The following is a 23,650-nucleotide window of genomic DNA, read 5'->3' as shown; positions in this document are numbered from 1 at the left end:
GTGGGACACGGGCTCAGTAGCTGTGGCTCGCGGGCTCTAGAGTGCAGGCTCAATAGTTGTGGCATATGGGCTTAGTTGCTCTGCAGCATGTGGTATCTTCCCGGACCAAGGCTCTAACCCGTGTCCCCTGCATTGGCAGGTGGATTCTTAACCACTGTGCCCCAGGGAGGCCCTGCTACCTTACTTTTTTTTTTAATAAATTTATTTATTTTATTTATTTTTATTTTTGGCTGTGTTGGGTCTTCGTTGCTGCGCACAGGCTTTCTCTAGTTGCGGCGAGCAGGGGCTACTGTTCATTGTGGTGCATGGGCTTCTCATTGCGGTGACTTCTCTTGTTGTGGAGCACAGGCTCTAGGTGCACGGGCTTCAGTAGTTGTGGCACGTGGGCTTAGTAGTTGTGGCACACGGGCTTAGTTGCTCCGCAGCATGTGGGATCTTCCCAGACCAGGGCTCAAACCCGTGTCCCCTGCATTGGCAGGCGGATTCTTAACCACTGCACCACCAGCGAAGCCCCTATCTTACTTTTATAGATTTTCTTTTGTAGGTTTTTTTTATAGCTTTCTTATCAAAGTAAGGAAATTGTTTTCTCTTCCTAATTTGCCATTTGTTTGTTTTTTTAATCATGAGCAGCCATTGAATTTTATCAAATGTTTTTTGTATCTGTTGATTTTCCTCCTTAGTCAAATATTAAATTAACTTTACATTTCCAGAATAATCCCAACCTGATCATAATATGCTATCCTTTACATAATTGTTGGATTTAGTTTGCTAATATTTAGTTTAGAATTTTTGCATTTTTGTCTATGAGTGAGATTACCCTGTATTTTTCCTTTCTCTTAATGTCCTTGACTGGTTTTGATATCAAGGTTATACCAAACCTCATAAATGGGATGGGGGGGAGTATTCTTTCTCTCTTTTTTTTATTCTCTGGAAGAATTTGTGTGAGATTGGCGTTATTTCTCTTTCTACTGTTTGGTAGAATTTACTGGTAGACATCTGATTCTGGAGTTTTCTTTATTAGGAAGCCTTTTAATCATGGATTAGATTCCTTTACTAGCTATCAAACTTAATATTTTTTATTTCTTGTGTCACTCTAGATAATTTTTCCCCTAGGAATTTGTCCATTGCATCTCAAATTTCCAAGTTATTGGTATAAGTTGTTCATAGTATTCTTTAAGATTTTTCTTTTTATTTGAAATAATATCAAAACTTAGAGAAAAGTTGCAAAAATAAAGCCATATTTTTATAGATTTCAATGTACAGATCTTTCACTTCTTTTGTATATGAAATCTCTAAGTACTTTGTTTTTTTAACGCTATTATAAATTGGATTTTTTAAATATCAATTTCTGATAGTTCATTGCTAGATATACATAGATGGAGATGACTTTTGTGTATTAATCTTATGCCTTTCAGCCTTGCTAAACTCACTTATTAATTCTAGTCGCTTTTGTATAGATTCCTTGTTAGGATGGGTCTAAAGTAGACTTTTTTTTCAGGTCTGCATTAGCCCTACTCCAAAGGCATGGCTTTTCTTGGGTGTCTATCGAGTGCTGGGGTATTCAGCAAAGTTTCTTCATTCTGAGGGGTTGGAATTTGGACATCTTCCAGCCTTGTAAGAGGTTTGGTAGTAGCTCTTTTTTTAACTTTGTGAAGACTCACTATATACATGCGCAACTTGGAATTTAGCCAGTTTCAAGTGGACCCCTATAGACATCACTTTCTCTGTGTAATGCTCTCAAATTCTAGCTGCTGCCGCTTCCCCAAATTCTGATCTTTGCTCAGTGCTTTGTTTGTTATTCCCCTCCTGCAGTCAGTTCAGAAAGCACCCCCAAGCAAAAGCAAGTGATTGTGGGCCTTACCTTGTTTTTTTTCCCCTTATCTCAGGGATGATAGTCCTTGCTATGTGTTGTCTAATGTTTGAAAACAGTTGTTTGTTGTATTTTTTCCAGTTTAACAGCTGCTTTTGGTGACAAGGCTTGTCCAGTAACCATTTAACTCTATCCTGGTTGAATTTTTTTTTTTTTTAAGTCTTTATTGAATTTGTTTACAGTATTGCTTCTGTTGTTTATGTTCTGGTGTTTTGGTCATGAGGCATGTGGGATCTCAGTTCCTTGACCAGGGATCGAACCCACACCCCCTGCACTGGGAGGCAAAGTCTCAACCACTGGACTGCCAGGGGAGTCCCTGAATATTGTTTTAAAATCCATCATCCTGCTTTTAACTCCATATTCAGTTAAGTACCAACTTTCATGTTGGAAGTTCACTGGAAGAGCCAATAAATTTTAAGCAAATAATAACATGTAACATGGTCTTGTATATATTAATTTTATGGGAGTGACTTTTTAAAAAATTAATTTCAAATGAATACTATCACATTGATGATTTATTAATTTGCTAAACAAAGAATAATTACTCAAGTTCTATGGTACTTCTATCGTACCTATCATCTTCTACCAAAGGTCCTTCTTTTGGCCAGTTATTGGATATACTTGCTTTAGAGATTTTATTCTTGATTTCTTTTTAAATCCTTTGGAGGTAGAGTCTTTATTCTTATAGGGACAATTATTATTTGGGTCAGACTAGTATCATGTTTCAGATATAGCCAGCATGCTTCACTACATATTAAAAATATCTAAAATATTATATTTGCTTTTATTGTAAAATAACTTGCTGCATAGGCTTTCTGTCTGGTGATTCGAACATCAAATGAATGATTGCTTGGTGACTTTTAAATGCTCTTTTAACCTTGAGATTCTATTATTCATCAGCAAATTAAATTCAACAAGAATGTCTTTAGTACCATCTTAATTGTGTGCATTATGGAAGAGGAAAAGCTATCTTTGCCTTTAAGGAGATAAGAATTCCATTGGTGAGGTAACACCTACATATATATAGTAGGTAACAGTTAAAAATTGTGAATGATTAATTTCAGAATGAACAGCAAAACCATAAATGCCTAGGATGCATGGCAGAAGTAGAATGAGAAAGAGTACATCTTGTCACCTTGTGTGGGGGAATATCAGTGAAAGAGAGCCACTGAAGCAGGACAAAGGAGCACGCATTGGCAGGAATGTCAGTAAAGAGACCAATTTGGTGGAAGTAGAAAGCTGTTTGGTCTTATTTTTAAAATGTGTGGCAGACTAGATTGTGAACTATAGCAATTTTATCAACAGTGGCATTTCTTTCAGCAATTGCCAGCATGGTGGTAATGTTGGCTGTCTAGATTTGGAAGTTTTGCATAACTAAGGTGCCACCAGTAATTATGTTTTAATGTTTCAGTAGAGTAAAAAATTTTCGTGGAAAAATCCATTCATATCATGAGATACATCTGTTTGAAAAGCAGTTTGAACAGAATAGGCTTTTCAGATCTGCCTTTTTGGAGCTAGGTGTTAGAGAAATTCTTTTGAGTTCTGTAGCTCTCCTCTGAGTCTAGTAGATTCTGGTCTTTTGTTCATGTTTAGCTTGTAAGGATCAAGGTCACACTGAGGTTAAGACTCTCTTGCTGCATTGATATTGAAATCTGGACATGTTCCATGCTGTCTTTTAATTTTTATTCTGGTGTTCGAACAGTAATTCAGAGCACATTAGTTAGTTTTTGTTTAATATTGTTCAAATAAAATCAAATGTAACATGTATACACCAGAATAAAAAGTTTAAATAAATTTCCTGCAAAGTGAAAAAGAAGACTGTAATTTCTTTCCATTGCTATAACCTAAACAAGTTATAGAATATTTCTGTAACTTAGTTTATTACTGAATATGAAATATGGATAGTCATCTATCTATATGTGAAAATCCCAAATATTGAATTTCAGTGTGTTATAGTTTTCAGTTGTTAAAATTATAGAACAGTACTTTAATATTGCATCATTTTGTTTGAAAGAGTATCAAATAAAAGCTGAAAAGCTTTATCTGAGTAAGACAGATAAAATCTTTGCTATGTATATTCTCTTTTTGCACTGGCTTATTTTTGAGGCAAAAGTCAGACTCCTGACTGCAATTCCAAGAGCAGTGAAGGGAGGGAAGGAGACATAAATACAACTTTACTTGGGGACAAAGTTAATGTGAGTGTGGAAAATGTATACCATATACCATACAACAGTTTTGAAATCTATCAGGTAAAATTTTAAATGTGGTTAGTACTTGATAATCTTCAATAACTTATTCAGTTATTTATAATATTTGATGCCTGGAAAACCTTAGAAATGAACTTTACGGGTATTTTTCTACTTACTTTCTGATCACCACATTTTTGTTTTTGGTCACTGCAGGACCATTCCTATAGCTTTATGCAACATTTTTTCTCAGGTCTTCTGAAGGCCATAGTAAGTATGTAGTAAATGCATATAAGATGATTGGATCATTTTTAATGGAGAAAAAAATGAAGCAAACGAAATTAAATTTAGTCTTAATATTGGACAATATAAGACTTTCCCCCTTTTATCTCATTAGCATGTATTTTATCCATCTCAACAAGGTAGAATTTGACCTGCAAAACGTACATTGTAATAAATGCTTTGTTGGAAATTTTTTTTTAATTTTCAGAGTTGTCAGTGCTGTAAAAATAGCACATGTACTTCTGTGGTTGTTTTAGTGTCACTTTTTGGTTCATTTTTGGCAGATAAAATAACACAGGAAGATATTGAAGGCATTCTACAGAAATTTACTGGGAATATAATGCAAGTACCTCCCCTGTAAGTTCAATTAATGAATTTGAATAAATGTTTAATTTTATTTTCCAGTGGCTAACATCACTTTAATGAAAAAAAAAAAGAAGAGGGGCTTCCTTTTACTATATGGTGAGGCAGGTTTTAAATCTGACAAATGATCAAGCAAGGTGAACCTGATTCAGACAGGATGCAGAGCTTCTGACACTCTCTAAGAGGTACTGGGATGTAGTCTCCTCTGTCTCTGGATATTGCCACAGCCTGACATCTGTGCTCTTCCAGGATTTATTGGTTCTTCTGATTCCATCTGTAGACATCAGGGCAGTTCTGGAGAGCAGAGATGTCACTTTTCCCAGAATTGCTGTGAAGGGACCAGTCCAGTCTGGTACAGGCATCAGAGCTGTGATTCAGCGTCCAATTGGCACTTCCTGTCAGGTGTTGGGACCATTCCTTTTGGGCCCAGAATCTTATACTTCACAATTCTCTGCAATAAATGAAACAGATGAGAATTATAACTTATTAAAAGTATAATGATATTGATTTACCATTTAGCCATATTTTTGTGCATGTTACCATTTCAAGCAAATTGCTGCTTCTTTTTTTTTTTAATGGCTTATAGGATGTGTCAGGATATGTTACTAACAGTTCTTTTAGAATTTAGAATATATTTTGTGTTTTTAAAAAATCTTAAGTTTTTTCAAGAACACTGAAATATCTATGGAGAAATGTTTCTTCATAATTTTACCTCAAATGTGAAGACTTAAAAATTGTAGCAGGATCTGAATAAACATTATTTTGGATCATTATTGTTAAGATGTAGTAAACATTTATATTTATAAGAATCGTTTTAGAATTTTCTTCTCTGTGATTGTTCCAAGGATTTTGTGGTCTAGTAAAATTTAATCACACAAAGATAAGATCTGTTATTTGCTTATTTGCTCTTTGGAAACATTTTGGTAACTTATATGTGAAAATGAATATTATTATAATGGAAATATATTGTTTCAAGGAAATATAGCTGAGATCATTGTGACCGGAGACCCTTAACCCAGAATGAGGACTAGTGAAGACATGAATAGACCACCTCCAGGAAGATGGTTAAAGAGAAATATTGACAACATTGCTCACTGAGTGCCAGAATGAGCTGTATTAGCCTCAAAGATATTTAGGAACTCTATCTATGACACCATTGTGAGGTAGATTAGAAGAAAAAATTAGTTCATTCTTAGAAGGATTTTCAGTTTAAAGGGCTGCTAATCATCCTTTCTTTCCATGCTGTAATCTGGAATTATTCTCTCTTTCTTTCTCAATCTCTCTCTACCTCCCTCCTTCTCTTCCTGTCTCCCTCTTGTACCTTGCAAGCTATTCTGCATTAAAGAAAGATGGACAGAGACTTTCAACTTTGATGAAGAGAGGTGAAGTAGTAGAAGCAAAACCTGCCAGGCCAGTTACCGTGTACAGTCTTTCCCTTCAAAAATTCCAGCCACCATTTTTCACATTAGGTAAGATGGAGAAATTTGAAAACATTTGTATTTACATGTGCCTTTATTTTATATTTGGCTACTTTTGTGTAATTTTAATGGATCCCTAGGATATTGGAGATTTTTTAAAATTTGAATTTAAAGAAGGTTAGAATTTGTTAATACCTTTTTGACAACACAAATAATGAGAATACCTCTAGCTATATGGAGGTTCAGAAATGTCCTAAATAGTCTGAGTTTTTCATATATTATATTATCTTACTATAAAGTTGGAAGTAACATACTTTGGATCTCTATGGGGAAGAATAGGTAAGGAGTACATATTTTCAAAATTTTGTATTTTGTATTTTATTATCTTATGGATACTTGTTCCCCATTTTGGCTACTACCTGATAGTTTACACTCAGTTTTTTATTGACGTTAATTTGTCCTTTTAAAACAATGCATTTTCAGTTTTTGGACAAGAAATTCTAAGAGTGGAGTGACCCCCCCCCCCCCACCACTTCTTTGTCACCAATAAATTACTGCTAAAGATCATGAAAATATAGAAGTAATGGGTAAGGCATTAGTGTATTCCTAGACATGTGGTAAATTTTAACTCAAGTTATCAATTTGAATTTATCTATAATCCATATTTGAAATAAATATAAAACCCAAAAAGTTTTTTTCTATTGTTTGGAGATTTTATGATCTCCTAGCTAAAACCCTGAACGTATAAGAGCTCTGGAGACTCAAAAGCTGTAGCTCTTATTAATCCTCAGGCTCCCTGAAATTGATCCTGCTCCTAATTTCGTGGTGCATACTGAATGGGATTCCTTTTAGACATAATTTCCCAAAACCTTTTCTCCTAAACTTCATTGCTTTTTTTCCCATTGACATTATTATTTAGTGTGTATTAAGTTCCTGTAGATGGTGGGTTTTTGTACAATTTTCTTAAAAAGTCACTCCTTAAGTTTCCTGATTCTAAAATATTAGACAAACAATGAAACAAACATACTAAAAAATGTTTCACTCCATTCCATGAAAATGCGGCCGCTGTGTTGGCACAATAGATACTATTTATGAAAGTAAAAAAACCTCAAATTTTTCCAATTGCATTTGTTCACTGGAATTTGTAGTAGGCCAAATTTGACTCTTTTCACCCAAGTCAAATATAGTGCAAGAATGTAGAACACCTACATTTGTGTAGTGCTCATTTTTTTTTATCTCAGCAGTGGCTCCCAACCTTGAGCTGATGGGGAAAAAAAGAAATTAAAATCCCCAGGTGGGGAGTTTTGATTAATTCCCTCAAATAGCTTTATTTGTATGCTAAGCTAGAAACAGAAAGTAGTCCTTTTGTGTGAAAATACAGTTCTTTTCAGGATGTCTTGTGGATGAATAAAAATAATCCAGAGCCCTGCTCTTAACCAATAAACTTGTATTATACTGCGTTCAGAAGATGTTTAGTTATGCATTCAATTCTGGTACATTGTGTAATTTTAAGTTATTTCATGATTTTTTCAGGAATATTTCCAGGAGAACATTTAAATATGCTGAGTTCTCCATGTAGTATATTACCCCAAACATAATTCCTGTCACTGAAAAGGGTTTTTTTGTTTGTTGTATTTTTTGAGTGTACAAATCTGAAAATATTTTAAAAATCTACAGCTCATGATAGCAAGGCTGAGATATCTAACCATTTAAAGCCTATTAAATGAAAAAGATGTACAAATCTGAAAATAGTTTTTTAAATCTGCAGCTCATAATAGCAAAACTGAGATTTCTAACTATTTAAAACCTATTAAATGAACAAGGCTGAAGTATTGAAGTGGTATGACTTGCCATGTAATTTAAAATGTGTTCAAGAGTTTCTGCTGTTTGCTTTCTCCACACTCTGACTTTTCAGTCTCACAAACACATATGCTACTGGATGAATAATTTATATTTTAGCGCATAAATGTTTTATCACTCGATTGTTTGCATAGTGCATTTTTACATTTGTTTAGGGGCATCATTTCTATGTAAAGTGGATTTCATAGGCAGTTAGCAATTTACCATGTCACTGTTAACATTCCAGATGTTGAATGTGGAGGAGGTTTTTATATCAGAAGCTTGGTCAGTGACATTGGCAAAGGTAAGCATAAAGATGAATTATGAATTATCATTTAGAGAGTAATATTCCTTTTTGATGGGAAGAAGGAATTTTCCATTTTCCATGTCTCTGAGTACTGGCCTTAGGAACTGGATTCTTCCTGCCCTTCTGCCTTCAAAGCGTTATAGGTTTATGGAAGACAATTAATCAGCATAAGCAGCTGCAGTGAAATGCTTGTAATGGGAGAGAGGAGAAAAAGAGGAATAGAAAATGGAGATGTGAATAATGAATCTAAGGACCAACATTTTTTTCAAGTATAAAATATTTTAACTCAAAGTAGGGATAAGAAGAAAAGATTAACCCTTCTAAAAGTTATTTTTATCGCTCCAAGTCAAATTTTTTTAAAAAACTGGAAGCCATAGTCTTACAAACAGCCAGGAAGTTGCAGTTCTGGCCCTGCCATTTTCTGGCAGTTGTGACACTGGACAGGTCACATTACCTCATCCGCCAAGTGAGACTAATAGTTACCTCATGGGGTTGTTTCATGGGTTAAATAAGAAAAGTGTGTGCAACTTCCTTGTAGACTTTAAAGCAGTTTATTAGGTGAGTTATTAAATGTTATTTTGCTCCTTAATCATTTCTTAATCTCAAGGCTCTTGGTTATTATATTGGATAATTACAGTTTTACATTTGAGGTGGTTTTGAGAGGTTTGAATCAAGTTCTGTCATTTGAAAAATTAAAGACTATGAAATACTGAATTACTGAATCATTTATGTTGATTCAGTATTTGAATGAAATACTGAATCATTTATCTTGTGGTTTCTTTTCACCTTTTGTTGCCATAGAACTGTCTTCCTGTGCCAATGTGCTGGAGCTGACCCGAACCAAACAGGGACCCTTTACCCTGGAGGAGCATGCCCTTCCCGAAGACAGATGGACAATTGATGACATTGCACAGTCTCTCGAGCAGTGCTCATCCCTTCTCCCAGCAGAGATGGCACTTAAAAAGTCAAAACCTGAGGAGTCTAGTGAGCAAGTTTTGAGCTGTGAGTACATAACTCTAAGTGAGATAAAGGGAGAAGATGATGTAATTAAGACATTTTAAGTTTGGCTTGGGATTGTCTTCATTTCCTGGTTGATATTTGAATCCTGTGTGCAGAATGACAAGCTGTGTGCCAAGACAAACGATTCTTTTTTTTTTTTTTGCATGAAGAAAAATGTCCATCATTTATGGTTTCTACGGTGCACAATTTATGTGCTGTACATTATAAATAGCCTTGCAGTTGTTCAGTTCTTGCTGTACTATAGAATGTTCTTCTAGGATGTTATGTTGTTGTTAGATTGGATTCAGGAAAATCAACTTTCTGATTTTGATCTCTCATCAAAGTCTTTTCCTGTGAAAAAGTTGACCACATTTTCTAATCAGAGGAAAAAAAATGAGCTAAATGTTTCTTTGGTGTGACAAAGTGAATGTATATTAGTTTCTTTGGCTTTATTTTGGCTTCCTCGTGACTCTGGTTATTGAAATTCCTTAACTATGTTGGAAAAAGCCATTATTTAACTCATGTTTTAGAGAGTTTATGATTATTAAGAACATTTCTTTGATAAGGCTGCACCTATCTTGGTAATAGCTGTGTTTGTTTAGATCTTAGAAGCTAATAAACTTCTATCGTAAATATTTGTAGATGAACCAAATTATTGCTGCTACCACTAATGGAATGTAAATAGAAGACTAAATGTTTAATTAAATTCACCTCTACTCTCCCATTAGCAGGACAGCTCCTATGGCTTATGTTTTGGCAGCTATGAGATAGTTTCCTGGTAATTTAATCAATATAGTCGACCACCCTGTACCAATTTACTAAATAACCTAATTAAAAAAAATTAAGCTAAAGAATGCCTTCAATGAAAAACTTCTTTTCTTTATTCTTTAGTACTTATTTATACATCTTTATAGGGTATTAATCCCCATGATATTTTGCTTTCAATTTGCTCTTTCAAGTGATGTTTATAGATGCTGAGATTGCTGCCCTGCATTTCCAGTTAATCCCTTCTGCTCTAAATGTTTAAAAACAGTTATTCTCAAACGTTTTCATTCAGGTAGCCTACTGAAAGTTCCCTGTCCCTCTTTACCATAGTTTTGAAAACAGTCATGTTCTGAAATAGTAAAGTTCATATGTAATGAGTGCTTCATATTTTTGTTATAGGAAAGCAATATATAATGCAGCATCTGTAGAAATTTTCAAATCCCGCTGCATTTATCCAAATAAATAGTTTCAAAAGGAAGACTTGTTAAATTTTTCATCATATAAGAGTTTTTACATTTTTATGGATTGTCTTTCTTTTAAAGGTGGTTGCTTTGCAACCTCTAACTTATAAATTTTAAATATGTAGACAAACGTGATCTTATTTGTGGTTAACCTAATATAAACTCAGTATAAAAAGTTATATGCTTCAATAGAGCACTTTCAGCGTATTGGCAACATTTTTCAAGTGGAAATGGAAATATTAAAACATTCTTAGTATGACACAGAAAATTATAAAGAAGAGTTAATTATCATAATGCCTTAAATAAAACACCAAACACACAAAGTTGTAACTTGAAGCTTTTACAGTTTTACATATTCATATCTAGTGCCCTGCAGTTTGTGTAACCAAAGGTGGCAGTGGCTGCCTCTTTCTGTTGGAATGGCACAGGTTACAGTATGTCTTCATACACTGCCAGCTAAGGTCCAAGTAGAGGAATATAAAACAACTAGGGCCTCTCTGCTCTATTTCTTAACTTAAAATTTAACATGTATAATTTACTAATGGAGAAGAGTATAAATTTTTTGAAAAGACAAGTGACTTTTTAAAATGGTACCCAATCTTTTTCTTTTATTGAAAACATTGAAGAAAATGTTGCCAAATGAAAAAATTACCAAATCCTCACCATCCTGATACAGTGACTTCAGAACTTTAATTTCGTATTTTTCTTTTCCCTTCTTTTGTTCACATAATTACAGTCTGAAGACACCTATACTTTTTTATTGACTATTTTTTTAATTTCATCTTCTTTTACTATTTGTATTTAGTTTTGACAATGATTATTTTAATCATATTACTTCAGTTTGTTTAAACCATTTCTCTATTGCTGAATACTTAGGTTATTTTCAATTTTATTAGGGTAAGTTCCTGGGAGCAGGATTATTAAATGGAATAATAGGAACAATTTAATTTTCCTTAATGAGTTTGCCTTATTGCTTTCCCAAAGAGTTGTAACATTTTACAGTGTCATCATTTGAGTATGTCAGTTCACTAAAAGTCTACAGCTTTGGGTGGGGGATTTATATGTCGTTGCTCATTTAGTAAGTTATACAGGTTCAGAGTTGCTCTGATTTGCCTTTGTGTGACTTTTTCACATACTTTGTTCACTTATGTAAATAAATGTCTTAATTGTTTCTTTATACATTTGTGTGAGTTATTTGTGCAGTAAATACTTGTAGAAGCATTTTCATGGGCTGTTTTTTTAATTTTAGTTTCATTTTCCATTTTTACTAACCACATTTGCTAACTAATATTAAGAATTCTTCCCCTTTTAGAGTCACCAGATATATGAGTATGAATAGTTAATATTTATTGAAAACTAAAGATATTATTCTTAACTTTCATAAGCAGCTGTAACTGATCAAGATTCTCTAAAAAGTTTAAGACTCATCCATAAACAAATTAGTTTTCTCTTGAGTCTGGTATTTGAATACCAACTGCTTTGTTTTTTTCATTTTAATCAAAATATTAAAGAAATATCTGTGCCTTATGTATTTCTAGGCCTAATTCTTCATGTAATAATAAAGTTGTTTTACTTGTAAGAAAAGATGTGTTAGAAATTTCTGAAAATGTTTCAACCTGGAACGTACAAATGACTTCATTTTGACACTTAGTTTTTTATATTTCTGGAAAATATTGTTTTAAAAGTCATCAAAAGTGGTCATAGAATTATTTACAGTTTTAAGATCCATGAGCATTAAAATAATATAATTTTTTTCTTTGATAATTCAAAATTATAAAATTTGAATAAGGGCTAAACTCACATTTTCCTATACTGACTAGATCTTTTCTTCTTAAATACTTGAATTAATACAAGCTACTGATCCGTCATCAGAAATGATTCATTGTACTATATAAGAAAAGAATGCTTCAGTACGTTAAAAGGTCTTCAGTACATTTTATGCCTCTCTGATCAGTTTGAAATTTGTATCAGACTTACAATGAACATTTAGAGGTTTAATTAGTTGTATTTCAAAAGAAGAAAGTAATTTACCTCATATCATGATGTATATAATAGAAAAATTATAATTCAAAAAGCACTCTAAAATATTGAAACATTTAAATAGAGGAATATGATAAATATAAGCTTTATGGCTTGAAATGATTGTAATGGTCTTGTAATTAAATTGAAATAGACGACTTGTCTTGAAACTATTTCTTTAAGGTGTGTGTGGGCAGCTGTAGCCTGGCCTAATCATTTATTAAATGCCACTTGTTAAACACTTATTACATGGCACTTGAATCAGTAGTGCCTTCATAGTTTCAACTTGAGTTAAAATTCTCTCTTTGAACAGGAATATTGCTGTTCATATTGCTGTTCATATTCATATTGCTGTTTTACATAATCATACCAGTAGGAAAGTTGAAGTCAGAAACTATATTTTGCTCCTCTTATTCGTAACTCTTAAAATATGACATATTAAGATTATTTCCATCTCTACTAACAGTCAGCTTTTTGATCCAGGCAAATCACTTAATCGTTTCAGGCCTCAGCTTTCTTATCTTTAAAACAAAGGAGACAGACTAGTCTATCTCTAAGAACTTTTGCAGAACTAAAATAGGCTGGTGAGTGTAGGCAATTCGTATTTATTCTGTTCAGAGCTCGTTCTTTCTGAGCCTGAATTTTCATGTTGTTCATCAGTTTTGGAAAATTCTCATCCCTTATCTCTTTGAATATCACATCTTTTACATCTAGTACTCCTGTTAGATTTATGTCTTCTCATTTTATTGTGTCTAATTACTCTTTCATATTTTCCAGTGCTTTATCTCAGTGCTTCTTCTTGGGGAATTTCTTTGAACCTTTTTCCCAGATATGAATTCATTCTTCTGCTATTTTAATTTACTGTTTACACATGTATTTGTTTCAGTGATTACTGTGGTTTTTAAAAGTTTATAGAACATCAACTTTTTTTTTCAAAATCCTTCTTTTTGTGTGTGTTGTCTTTCATCAGGGGTTTAGTTTAAATATATATCATATATTTATATAAGTATCAGTAAAAGTTTTATATGTGTGTGTATATAATTTTTACTGATATTTAATATCTATACAGAAAATTGCACATATCGTAAATGTATCACCTGATAAATTTTTACAAAGCAAACATGTGCAACCAACAACCAAATAAAAAAAAAATACAGAACATTACTAGTCCACTAGAGGCCCTCTAGAGGCTCCCCTCCAGTCACTAGCTCCCAACCCCACCCCACTGCCAAGGGTAACCATATCTAACATTATAGATTGTTAATTTTGTCTGGTTTTGTGCTTTATATAAATAAAGCATACAGTATACACTCTTTCATGTGTGGTTTCTTTTGCTCAAAATTATGTTAGTGAGGTTCTTCCATGTTGTTGCACACATTCACAGGCCATTCATTCTCATTATTGTTTAGTATTCCATTGTGTGAATATACCTACATTTATCCATTTTACTGAATGATGGGCACTTGATTAGCTTTCAATTTTGAGTATTTTTGGCATTGTGTTACATCTTACTCATTATTTCTCACTATTGGCTTGTTAATGTTACCTCTTTAAAATTTTTTCTTACTGTTTTCTGTAGAATTTATGATACATGTCTTTAACTTATCACAGATTACCTTCAAATAGTACTGTACCACCTCATGTATATTGTAGAAATCTTACAAGAGTATATTTCCATATCTTCTATCGTTTGTGCTGTTTTCATACTTTTTACTTTTACATATATTATAAACTCTATAATATAGTGGGTTTTTTCTGTTGTTGATGATCTTTATTTTTACTTTATTGCTTTAGACCAGGGGTCAGCAAACTTTTTCATTGTTTCGTGAAAGTAGCCCTTGACAATACTCATAAATGAGTGGATGTGGTTATGTTACAATAAAACTGTATTTACCTTCATGTTGTAGCTTGCTGACCCCTGACTGTCAGTTATCTTCTAAAAAGATTTCTGAAACTTTTATATTTATGTATATTCTGCTGTTCTTCATTTTTTAATGTATATCCAAACTTCTATCTGGTATCATACTCCTTTCTGAGTAATTTCCTTTAACATTTCTTATAACACAAGTCTGAGAGCAATGAATTTTCTCAGCTTTTGTTTTTTGTTTGTCTGAAAAGTGTTTTTTTTTTTTACCTTCTTTTTTTTTTTTTTTTTTTTTTAATTTATTTATTTTTGGCTGTGTTGGGTCTTCGTTTCTGTGCGTGGGCTTTCTCCAGTTGCGGCGAGCGGGGGCCACTCTTCATCGCGGTGCGCGGGCCTCTCACTATCGCAGCCCCTCTTGTTGCGGAGCACAGGCTCCAGACACGCAGGCTCAGCAGCCGTGGCTCACGGGCCTAGTCGCTCCGCGGCATGTGGGATCTTCCCAGACCAGGGCTCGAACCCGCGTCCCCTGCATTGGCAGGCAGACTCCCAACCACTGTGCCACCAGGGAAGCCCTACTTTCGTTTTTTGAAAGATATTTTTGCTGGATATATAAATCTGGATTGGTTAACTTTTTTTTTTTTTTTTTCCATTCAGCACTTTAATGTTGTTAATTATCTTCTGGCTTGTTTAGTTTCTCTAGCTACCTTCAGGGTTTTATCTTTGGTTCAAGGTTTTTAATCTGTGGTTTTTGGCTGTTTGACTCTGATGTGTCTAGGTGTGTTTTCCTTTGTATTTATCCTTGTGAGGTCTTCTCAATTTCTTGCATTTTCAGTTTATTTTCATCAATTTTGAAAAATTCTCAGCCGTTATCTTTTCAAATATTTATTCTACTCCTTGCTCTCTCTTTTCTCCTGAGACTCAAATTATTATGTTCAACCTTTCGATATTGGTGCATACCTCTTGGATGCGCTGCTCCTTTTTAAAAAACTCGTATTTCAGTTTGGACAATTTCTGTTGACCTGTCTTCAAGTTCACTGATTCTTTTCTCAGCCATATCTAGTGCGCTGATACACTTGCTAAAAAATTTCTTCATCTCTGATATCACGTTTTTTAATTCAGTGTTTTTTTCTGGTTTCCATCTCTCTACTGAAATTCCCTATTTCTTCTTGCATGTTGTCTACCTTTTCCACTATATAGGTCCATTATATTAATCGAAGTTATTTTAAAGTCTTTGATATTTCTGATACCTGGGTCATGCCTATTTCTGTTGATTGCTTTGTCACATACAGTCTTTTTTATTACTTATGTGTATGTTTCATATTTCTTGATTGAATGCCAAATATTGTATATAAATATACATTGAAATAAATTCAGAAATGGGCACACATCTTCTGTCGGGCCATTAGTGTGGGGATTGGGGCAGTCTAGTCAGTAGTTGAAAAAGGGTTGGGTTTATTGTTGTTATATTTACTGCCAGTGTACCAGACTTCCAATCACTGCAGGAGTAGTCTGCTGCTACTTTGTGTTTAGTGGGAGTCTGGATTGTGGAAGGATTTTTCTCAGTGTTCCTCTCCATGCTCAGATTTCAGCAAGTCCATCATGCCTATGGAATGGAAGGAATCTGACCCATGCTTTTTCACCTCTCCCGGTGGTAAACTGCTATTGCTTGTTACATAGTGAGGTTCAAGGGGGTGTTTCTCAGTTCTCTCACTCCAGCCTCAGTCTTAGGCCCTGCAGCCCTGGACTTCAGGGGTGGAGTCTCTGTGCAATTCTGCCCCTTCCCCAGTGGTAGCAGATCACTGCTTTGTATCAGTGCAGGATCCTGAGCTGAACTTATTTTCTCCCCTTCCTCCAGTAGTGGGCAGTTTTTGCTTCTACCCTTTCACCAGAGGCAGTGCGTCTTTGCTTGGATCTCTCCTCTCCCCCAGCACTTATAGCTTTTGCTTCATATAAGAGAAAGGTTCATGTAGCAGGTGGGTTTCATGACTTGGTGCCACCTACAGGGTCTTTCTCAGGTCTCCTGTCCTGCCCCTAATCTTTCTTACGAGCAACTAGTGGAAACCCTTGGAAAAGAACTAGGAAGTGACTTCTTTTATGTGTGGGGCTCCCAAAGTTTCTAAACTGTCACTCTTGGCCTTTAAGAATTCATTTCAAATTTCAGCTGTTCTCGTCTTGCCTGCTTTTATGATGACTTGCTCTTCCTTCTGTACTATGCCCCAAGTGAAACAATTCATTTCCCATCTCTCCTCTGAGGAGTGTATCACCCGTTTGAACTCGTTTTACCTCCCAACCTTAGCTCCCTGGTGGGCTCAAGAAGTTAACGCAGTTTTTTCTTGCTGTCAGGGTGTGATTGACATTCTCTTAAAGCTTTTTATGTCTTAAGTGAAAGCAGAACCTTAAAAATTGCTTATATATAATTTCCCCAGGATTTATAGTTGTGAGGATTTTGAGGTTATTTTATCTATTGTTTTTGCTAGAAATGAAACTCTCCATATCCAAAGAGCGATTAAGACAGATAAAGTTAATGACTTGCAACACCATTACATTGTAGTTAATTTTATATCCTTAGAAAATAATCTGTCAGGCCCTTGACTAATGGAAAAGCATTTAATAAGTTAGCATTCATCTATTCAGGGTGCTTTGAAATTATTTGACTTTTAGTTCTTCTATTATAGGTGAGAAAATTAGCACATAGAAAAGTAACCTTTCCCAACTACAGATTAATGCATTAGTAAGGATAGGACTTAGAGGCCAGATATCTTGAGTCATGACTCTTCTTTTGGCTTGCAGAATTGACTATATTATCTAAAGGTGTTGACTAGGTGATTTTATTCCATATTATTTAAATATATCAATAGTCAAATATTCACCAGTGCCTTTGCATGGGGAAACAATGTATGGAATACAAAAGAAGTCTTGAAGACATGGTTCAGGCCTTTAAGAAGGTTTCACTTTACTTCAAATAGGAGCTCAAGAAATGTTCATATAAAAATGTAAGTAGCGCCATAAGACAATGCATAAGTATCAGTGAGTGATATTGCCAAAAAATGCTATTGATGTTTAATGGAGCAATAATTTCTGCAAACATTTGTTGAGCTCCTACTGAGAACAGAGGCAGGAGAACATGGATGTTCAGTGATGAGTACAGCTCCGTTGAGAAGGAGGACCTGAGCTGAGCCTTGAGCAATAGATACTATTGAAGGAGGAGAAAAGCCAGACAGAGGGGAGAATAGTTCCAGCAAAGACGGCAGTGTACAAGGCGTATTCAGTCAGGAAAGAGGAGAATGGTCTGGGTGGAGAGGAGGATTTATGTTGATATGTGGTTGGAAAAGCAGATTGGCATTACATCGTTTGGAGCCTTGAAAGGCAGAATTGAGTAAAGCTTCAGAGGAGGGACTAGTTCATATGGAAGCTTTGTTTTAAGGAGGTTAATCTGGCAGTGATGCATGGCAAGAACTAAAGAGGTAGGAACAGGAGGCAGAAAGTCCGGTTGGAACTGAGTCTGGTACAGTAATCCAGGACTGAGGTAATAAAAAAACTCTGAACTAGAGTATTCTCAGATAATAGATCTTTGAATGGACAGTTTAAATGAAAATAGATGCTATTCAGTGATTTATTAGATAATTGACAGCCAGGGAATTGGAGGAAAAATGATTAGCAATAGTCATCCAATAGTTTTTCTTAAAAGAAACAAATCTGAGTTTTTGCATAGGAGTAAGCATTTTCTTAGGCATTGGATAGTTGGTACAGCTGCCTATGATAACGATGACCACTTGCTTATTCCTTTTTTAATAGCCATGTGTTCCGTGACCAAACAGTGAGCCTCCTGAAAAGAACTACGCCTTTTCACTTCTCCTCTTAGTGTCTGGCTTATAGTAGGTTTGTTGAATTTAATCTGTAATTAGGGGTTCCTAATTATTATGTGAAATATTATATAAATCATGCCCGTGGTTGAAAGCATGGGCTCTGGAATTGTTAGGTTTTCCAAGTTCTACTGCTTACTCAGCTATTAACCTTAAGAAAGTTAATTAACTTTCTTGAGCCCCAGTTTCCTCATATGTAAATTGGGGATATTAATAGCGACTGCTTCATGAAATTATGAAGTCTAAATTAGGTCATTCAGGTAAAGTGGTTAGCATACTTCTTAGACCTCAGTAAATAGTAAACAGAAGCAAATGCCATATACCTGATTTACATTTAAGTGAAGGATAAATCTGAAATTCTCATGGCTTATGGATTCCAGGTATATATGTCTAAGAGGCTTTATAAGATATTGTTTTGTTGGGAAGAACTGAGCTGAAATAAAGAATTTCCTGACAGCAAAGATTATTAAATGGTACAATAGGCTATTGATGCAAGTAGAAAAATCTTTAGAGAACCGTAGATGTTCACCTTTTGTATATTTAGTGTACTAATGTAGATATATACACACACACATATAAACATACATGCCATTAAAGTTAGTGAACCTTTTTCATTTACATCACCTCATTTGACCCTCCAACAATCCTGTGAGGTAGGAAGAATTAGTCTTTATCTGTTATTTAGGTGAAGGACTCAAAGTGGTTCTGAGTACTAGGTGACTTGCAGGGTCACATTGCCAGAGTGGCAGAGCTGGGTGTCTGTACTCTTTTGATTCCCAAATGCTGTCATATTACATTTGGAGAAAAGTGATCTGAAGCACAGATATTTAGTGGGAAGAATGAGACACATGCTGTAATGCCAAAAAATAACTGGGAATAAAAGCAGAAAACAAGACATTTGTTTCTGTTATAATGTGACAGAAAGCAAGGCTCTTGTGGTTTGGGATTGAGCATTCAGAGGAGAAATGGGGAACAGTTGAATTTGGGTGCGACTACTCTTGGAACACTGCATCTGGTTCTGGCCTGCTCATCGCTGGGCTTATGGAAACCAGCTGGACAAGGTTCAAAGCAAAGCACCAAAATGATTAGGAGCTGAGGGCACTGATGAGTAAGGGAAGATTAAAAGAATTAAATATGGGGGCTTCCCTGGTGGCACAGTGGTTGAGAATCTGCCTGCCAATGCAGGGAGACACGGGTTCGAGCCCTGGTCTGGGAAGATCCCACATGCCGTGGAGCAACTAGGCCCGTGAGCCACAACTACTGAGCCTGCGCGTCTGGAGCCTGTGCTCCGCAACAAGAGAGGCCGCGATAGTGAGAGGCCCGCGCACCGCGATGAAGAGTGGCCCCCACTTGCCGCAACTAGAGAAAGCCCTGGCACAGAAACGAAAACCCAACACAGCCAAAAATAAATAATAAATAAAATTTTAAAAAAAGAATTAAATATGTATAGTTCAGGTAGGTACAGACTACGGAAAGAGAAGCTAACTATGTACAAATATCTGAAATGTGTAGACATTAAAAAGGTAGATTAATTATTTAGCGTGATACATGAGGGGTGTAATATGCAGTAATAGGATGTAAATTTAAGCTGAACGTAAGGAGAAATTTCCTGATAATCTAGGAAAGCGCTCCGTGGCATAGTCTTTCCCTAGAGAAGCAATAGAGATTGCAAGCCTTCTGACTTCTAAAACTTTCCTGTGAACTAGGTATTAGACGATGTTAGAGACTTATTATTAACATGGTCAGGTGTGATAGTGATACTGTGTTTATATTAGAAAATGTCATTTTTTAGTGTTACTCTGAAATCTAGGGGTAGAACAACATGATGTAAAAGATTTGCTTAAAAATACTACTACACAAAAGAAAGGAGGGAGGAAGGAAGGAGAGAAAGAAAGGAAGGAAGGAGAGAAAGGAAGGGAGGGAAAGAAAGAAAAAAGGAAAGGTAAAGAAGGAAGAGAGGGAGGGAGAAAGAAAAAAGGGACAGATGAAGCAAGAGTGATAGAATGTTGATAATGTTGAATCTGAAGGAAGGTCATATGTGAGTTCGTTTTACTCTTCTCTTACTTTTATGTCTATTTGAAAACTTTCATAATAAAAAATCTAAATTTTCCTGAACAAAACTCAGTAGTGTCTTATTACTCGCTGGCCTCCCTGAATAGAAAAGCCTTACGGCCCCACACACAGACTTCTGGTTGACCCAGGCCTCTGCTCACCGCCTTACTCTGGGAGATAGATGGGGCTGGGCTGAAGGACTCTTTCTAAAACTGTAGAGGGAGATCCGAGGAAATTCTTAGAATTGTAGGCCTCTAGTGGTAGCTTCAGGAGGTTGAATTTCTAGTGAAAGAGCAGAGAGCAGGGTTGTTGAACCATTAACTGACCTCTCCTGCTCTCCTGTCCCTTGTTCATGGAAAGTACTGGCCATTGAGCAGAGAACCAGGTGCCTTCAGAATGGCCATATCCTATTCTCTTGAATGAAGAAACATTGCCCCCTTGTTTGTAGAGTTTGTAAAGCAAGAAGCGGGGTAACTCACGAAGTGAATGATTTCAAAACCCAGCAAACGTCTATGAAGCTGAAGCTTTTAAAAACTTCTTAAAAAACCATCATCCCTCCTTTAGCCTCTCAGGGCAGATCTCACCTTACCTTGCAGGTGAATGTTTAGGGCAAGATATTTAGGGAACATTTGAAATGTGTATCCCGACTCTGCTCTTTTGTTTGTTAGAGGAATATAAATATTTTGTCTGAATTTCACTAATGGCAATCAAGCATGAATACAGACCCAGCATTTGAGGACCTGTCATGTCTGAATTTCTCCAGAGTGCACCACTAGGCCAGCAAATGTGAGGCGGATTCCAGCTCAGTGTAAGAATGGATCCGGTAGCCACTGGAGCTGTCTGGAAATGTCGCAGATGCTGAATGGTGGACAAGTTTGTCTGAGTCTCTCTCGTGTCCAGATGTCCTTCCTCCAGCCCCAGCATCACTCGATTAGCTCAGGCCCTTATCATCTCTCACGTGGGCTATTGCAGTCGCCGTAATTAGACTTCCTCACCGCTAGCCCTTCCCTCTGCTGTCATCCTCCACTTTGCCTCCAGCGTGGCTGTTCTGCAACACAGCTGATCATGTCATGCCTCTGTTTAAACTCTTAGCACCTATACCCAGCGATTTTTCAAGACTCCAAGTGTATAGTAATGAAATCTTTCATCATGGCTCAGTCAGAATCAATCCATCCTCATCTCAGTTGCCATGGTACCTCGTATACACGTTCATTACCATACTTAGCACCCCATTTTAATCATATCTTTACTTGTCTTCCCCACCAGACTCAGAGCTCTTTGAGGGCAATTACTATGTTTTCATCTTATTTCCCCAGTGCCTGGCACGTTCTAGGCACTCCGTATCATCAGATAAGCCTTAGGAGCCATAATATGCCAAGTATAGGAAGACAGTGGACACTCAACAATTTTAAGGGCGTGAATAAAGTATAAAATAAATACTTATTTATTTTATAAATAAAATACATTTTATTTTTTATGTTTTAAAATAAATATAAAATACATTTAATTTTTTATATTTAATAAAATAAATATTAAAAAAATACATTTTTATAAATAAAAATGTCCTGAATAAAGGACATTCATTCAGCCCTTATTTATTGACCAGAGATCTAGCTGATCTCTCAGTTAACCTTTAGCCTATCAGTGGTCCTTGAAGGAGGAAGCATTTCCCCCCATTTCCGGTGTAGTTGGGACAGGAATATGAGTAATGCAGTGAATGATACAGTCTAGAAATATTTATTCCTCTACACTAAGCTGTCTTTCAACTTTCAGATTCTATGAAAGAAACAAGATGATACATAGCTTATTCTGATTTGTGGTAGCATTGTTTATTTGTTTCCTTTTTTTAAAAATTTATTTATTTATTTTTGGCTGCGTCGGGTCTTTGTTGCTCCGTGCGGGCTTTCTCTAGTTGCGGCAAGCGGGGGCTACTCTTGGTTGAGGTGTGTGGGCTTCTCATTGCGGTGGCTTCTCTTGTTGCAGAGCACGGGCTCTAGGCGCGTGGGCTTCAGTAGTTAAGCGCATGGGCTCAGTAGTTGTGGCTCGCGGGCTCTAGAGCGCAGGCTCAGTAGTTGTGACGTACGGGCTTAGTTGCTCCGCAGCATGTGGGATCTTCCCGGATCAAGGCTCGAACCTGTGTCCCTTGCACTGGCAGGTGGATTCTTAACCACGGTGCCACCAGCAAAGTCCCTATTTGTTTCCTTTTTAAGGAGGAGGTGGAATTGGATTGTTTGTTTGGTTTCTTCTTCAGTAAGAAGCATCTTAATATAACTAGTCTGGACATCTGTACCATTTTCAAAAATTACAAGTTTCAATCATTGCTAAACTGTACAGATCCCAATCTGTCTGCTCTGCATATATTTGCATTTATAAAAGCAGAAGCAGCCTAAAAGTTTTTCTAATGCAATCCCCTAAATGCATGAAGTATTAGATTGCTTTCCCCCATTGGTTCATGCATTGCTAAGGGCTTAAAAGGATCATTGATTTGAATTATTTAATGTGTACAGCAGGTTGAGTTTCTTTTTTTTTTTTTTTTAAGGACCTTTGGGACATTACCTTAGTTTTTTTGTTTTTAGGTTAAATCTCATTTTTCTCTGAAAATAAGAAGTTAAAGCTGTATTCACATAAGCTCCCAAAGTGCCAGATTTTCATTGTGTTTTTAAACCATATAGGAAATGTTTGATTCTAACGTAACATTGCTGCTGAAAATTGGGCTGAAATTTCTAGGCTGAAAATATAGTTATAACTACATGTTATTCTAGTGTTGTTTTATTTTTCCTTTCTTTTTAAAAAAATTTATTTATTTATTTATTTATTTATGGCTGCGTTGGGTCTTCATTGCTGCACGCGGGTTTTCTCTAGTTGCAGCGAGTGGGGGCTACTCTTCGTTGCCGTGGGCGGGCTTCTCATTGCGGTGGTTTCTCTTGTGGAGCACCAGCTCTAGGAGCATGGGCTTCAGTAGTTGTGGCTCGAGGGCTCTAGAGCGCAGGCTCAGTAGTTGTGGTGCACGGGCTTCATCACTCCGCAGCATGTGGGATCTTGCCGGTCCAGGGCTCGAACCCGAGTGCCCTACATTGGCAGGCGGGTTCTTAACCGCTGCGCCATCAGGGAAGCCCTATTTTTCCTTTCTTGAAGTTGATGCAGAAGAAATAAAAGAGAGAGGGAGAGATCCTATCTATAATAAAAAGCCATCCTCGATTTTTGTTGTCTTGAAATTTAAGCTCGTTTTGACTTGAATACAGTAAACATAGTCCTAGACTTTAAATGTTGAACATTTTTATTGTGTAATTTAAGTTTTAGTTCCTACTGTTTTTTGATGGTTTACTCTTTCCCTGTGGAAAGGCAGTTGTGCCGTGTCAGCA

General features: G+C 35.9%; 1 protein-coding gene across 1 annotated transcript in view; it reads left to right on the top strand.

Annotated features, from left to right (window-relative positions):
• TRUB1 (TruB pseudouridine synthase family member 1) overlaps positions 1 to 11,669 on the top strand; it is a 31,952-nt gene extending 20,283 nt beyond the window's left edge. Inside the window, 4 exon segments of the mRNA XM_036829636.1 lie at positions 4,623 to 4,695; positions 6,031 to 6,170; positions 8,206 to 8,262; positions 9,067 to 11,669. Coding sequence (XP_036685531.1) covers positions 4,623 to 4,695; positions 6,031 to 6,170; positions 8,206 to 8,262; positions 9,067 to 9,326 — 530 coding nt within the window. The 3' untranslated portion in view covers positions 9,327 to 11,669.
• The last annotated feature ends 11,981 nt before the right edge of the window (positions 11,670 to 23,650 follow it).

This window comes from Balaenoptera musculus, chromosome 16 (assembly GCF_009873245.2).
Source record: "Balaenoptera musculus isolate JJ_BM4_2016_0621 chromosome 16, mBalMus1.pri.v3, whole genome shotgun sequence".
NCBI lineage: Eukaryota > Metazoa > Chordata > Mammalia > Artiodactyla > Balaenopteridae > Balaenoptera > Balaenoptera musculus.
Note: the sequence above shows the minus strand (reverse complement) of the source record. Positions and strands in the feature narration are given on the sequence as shown.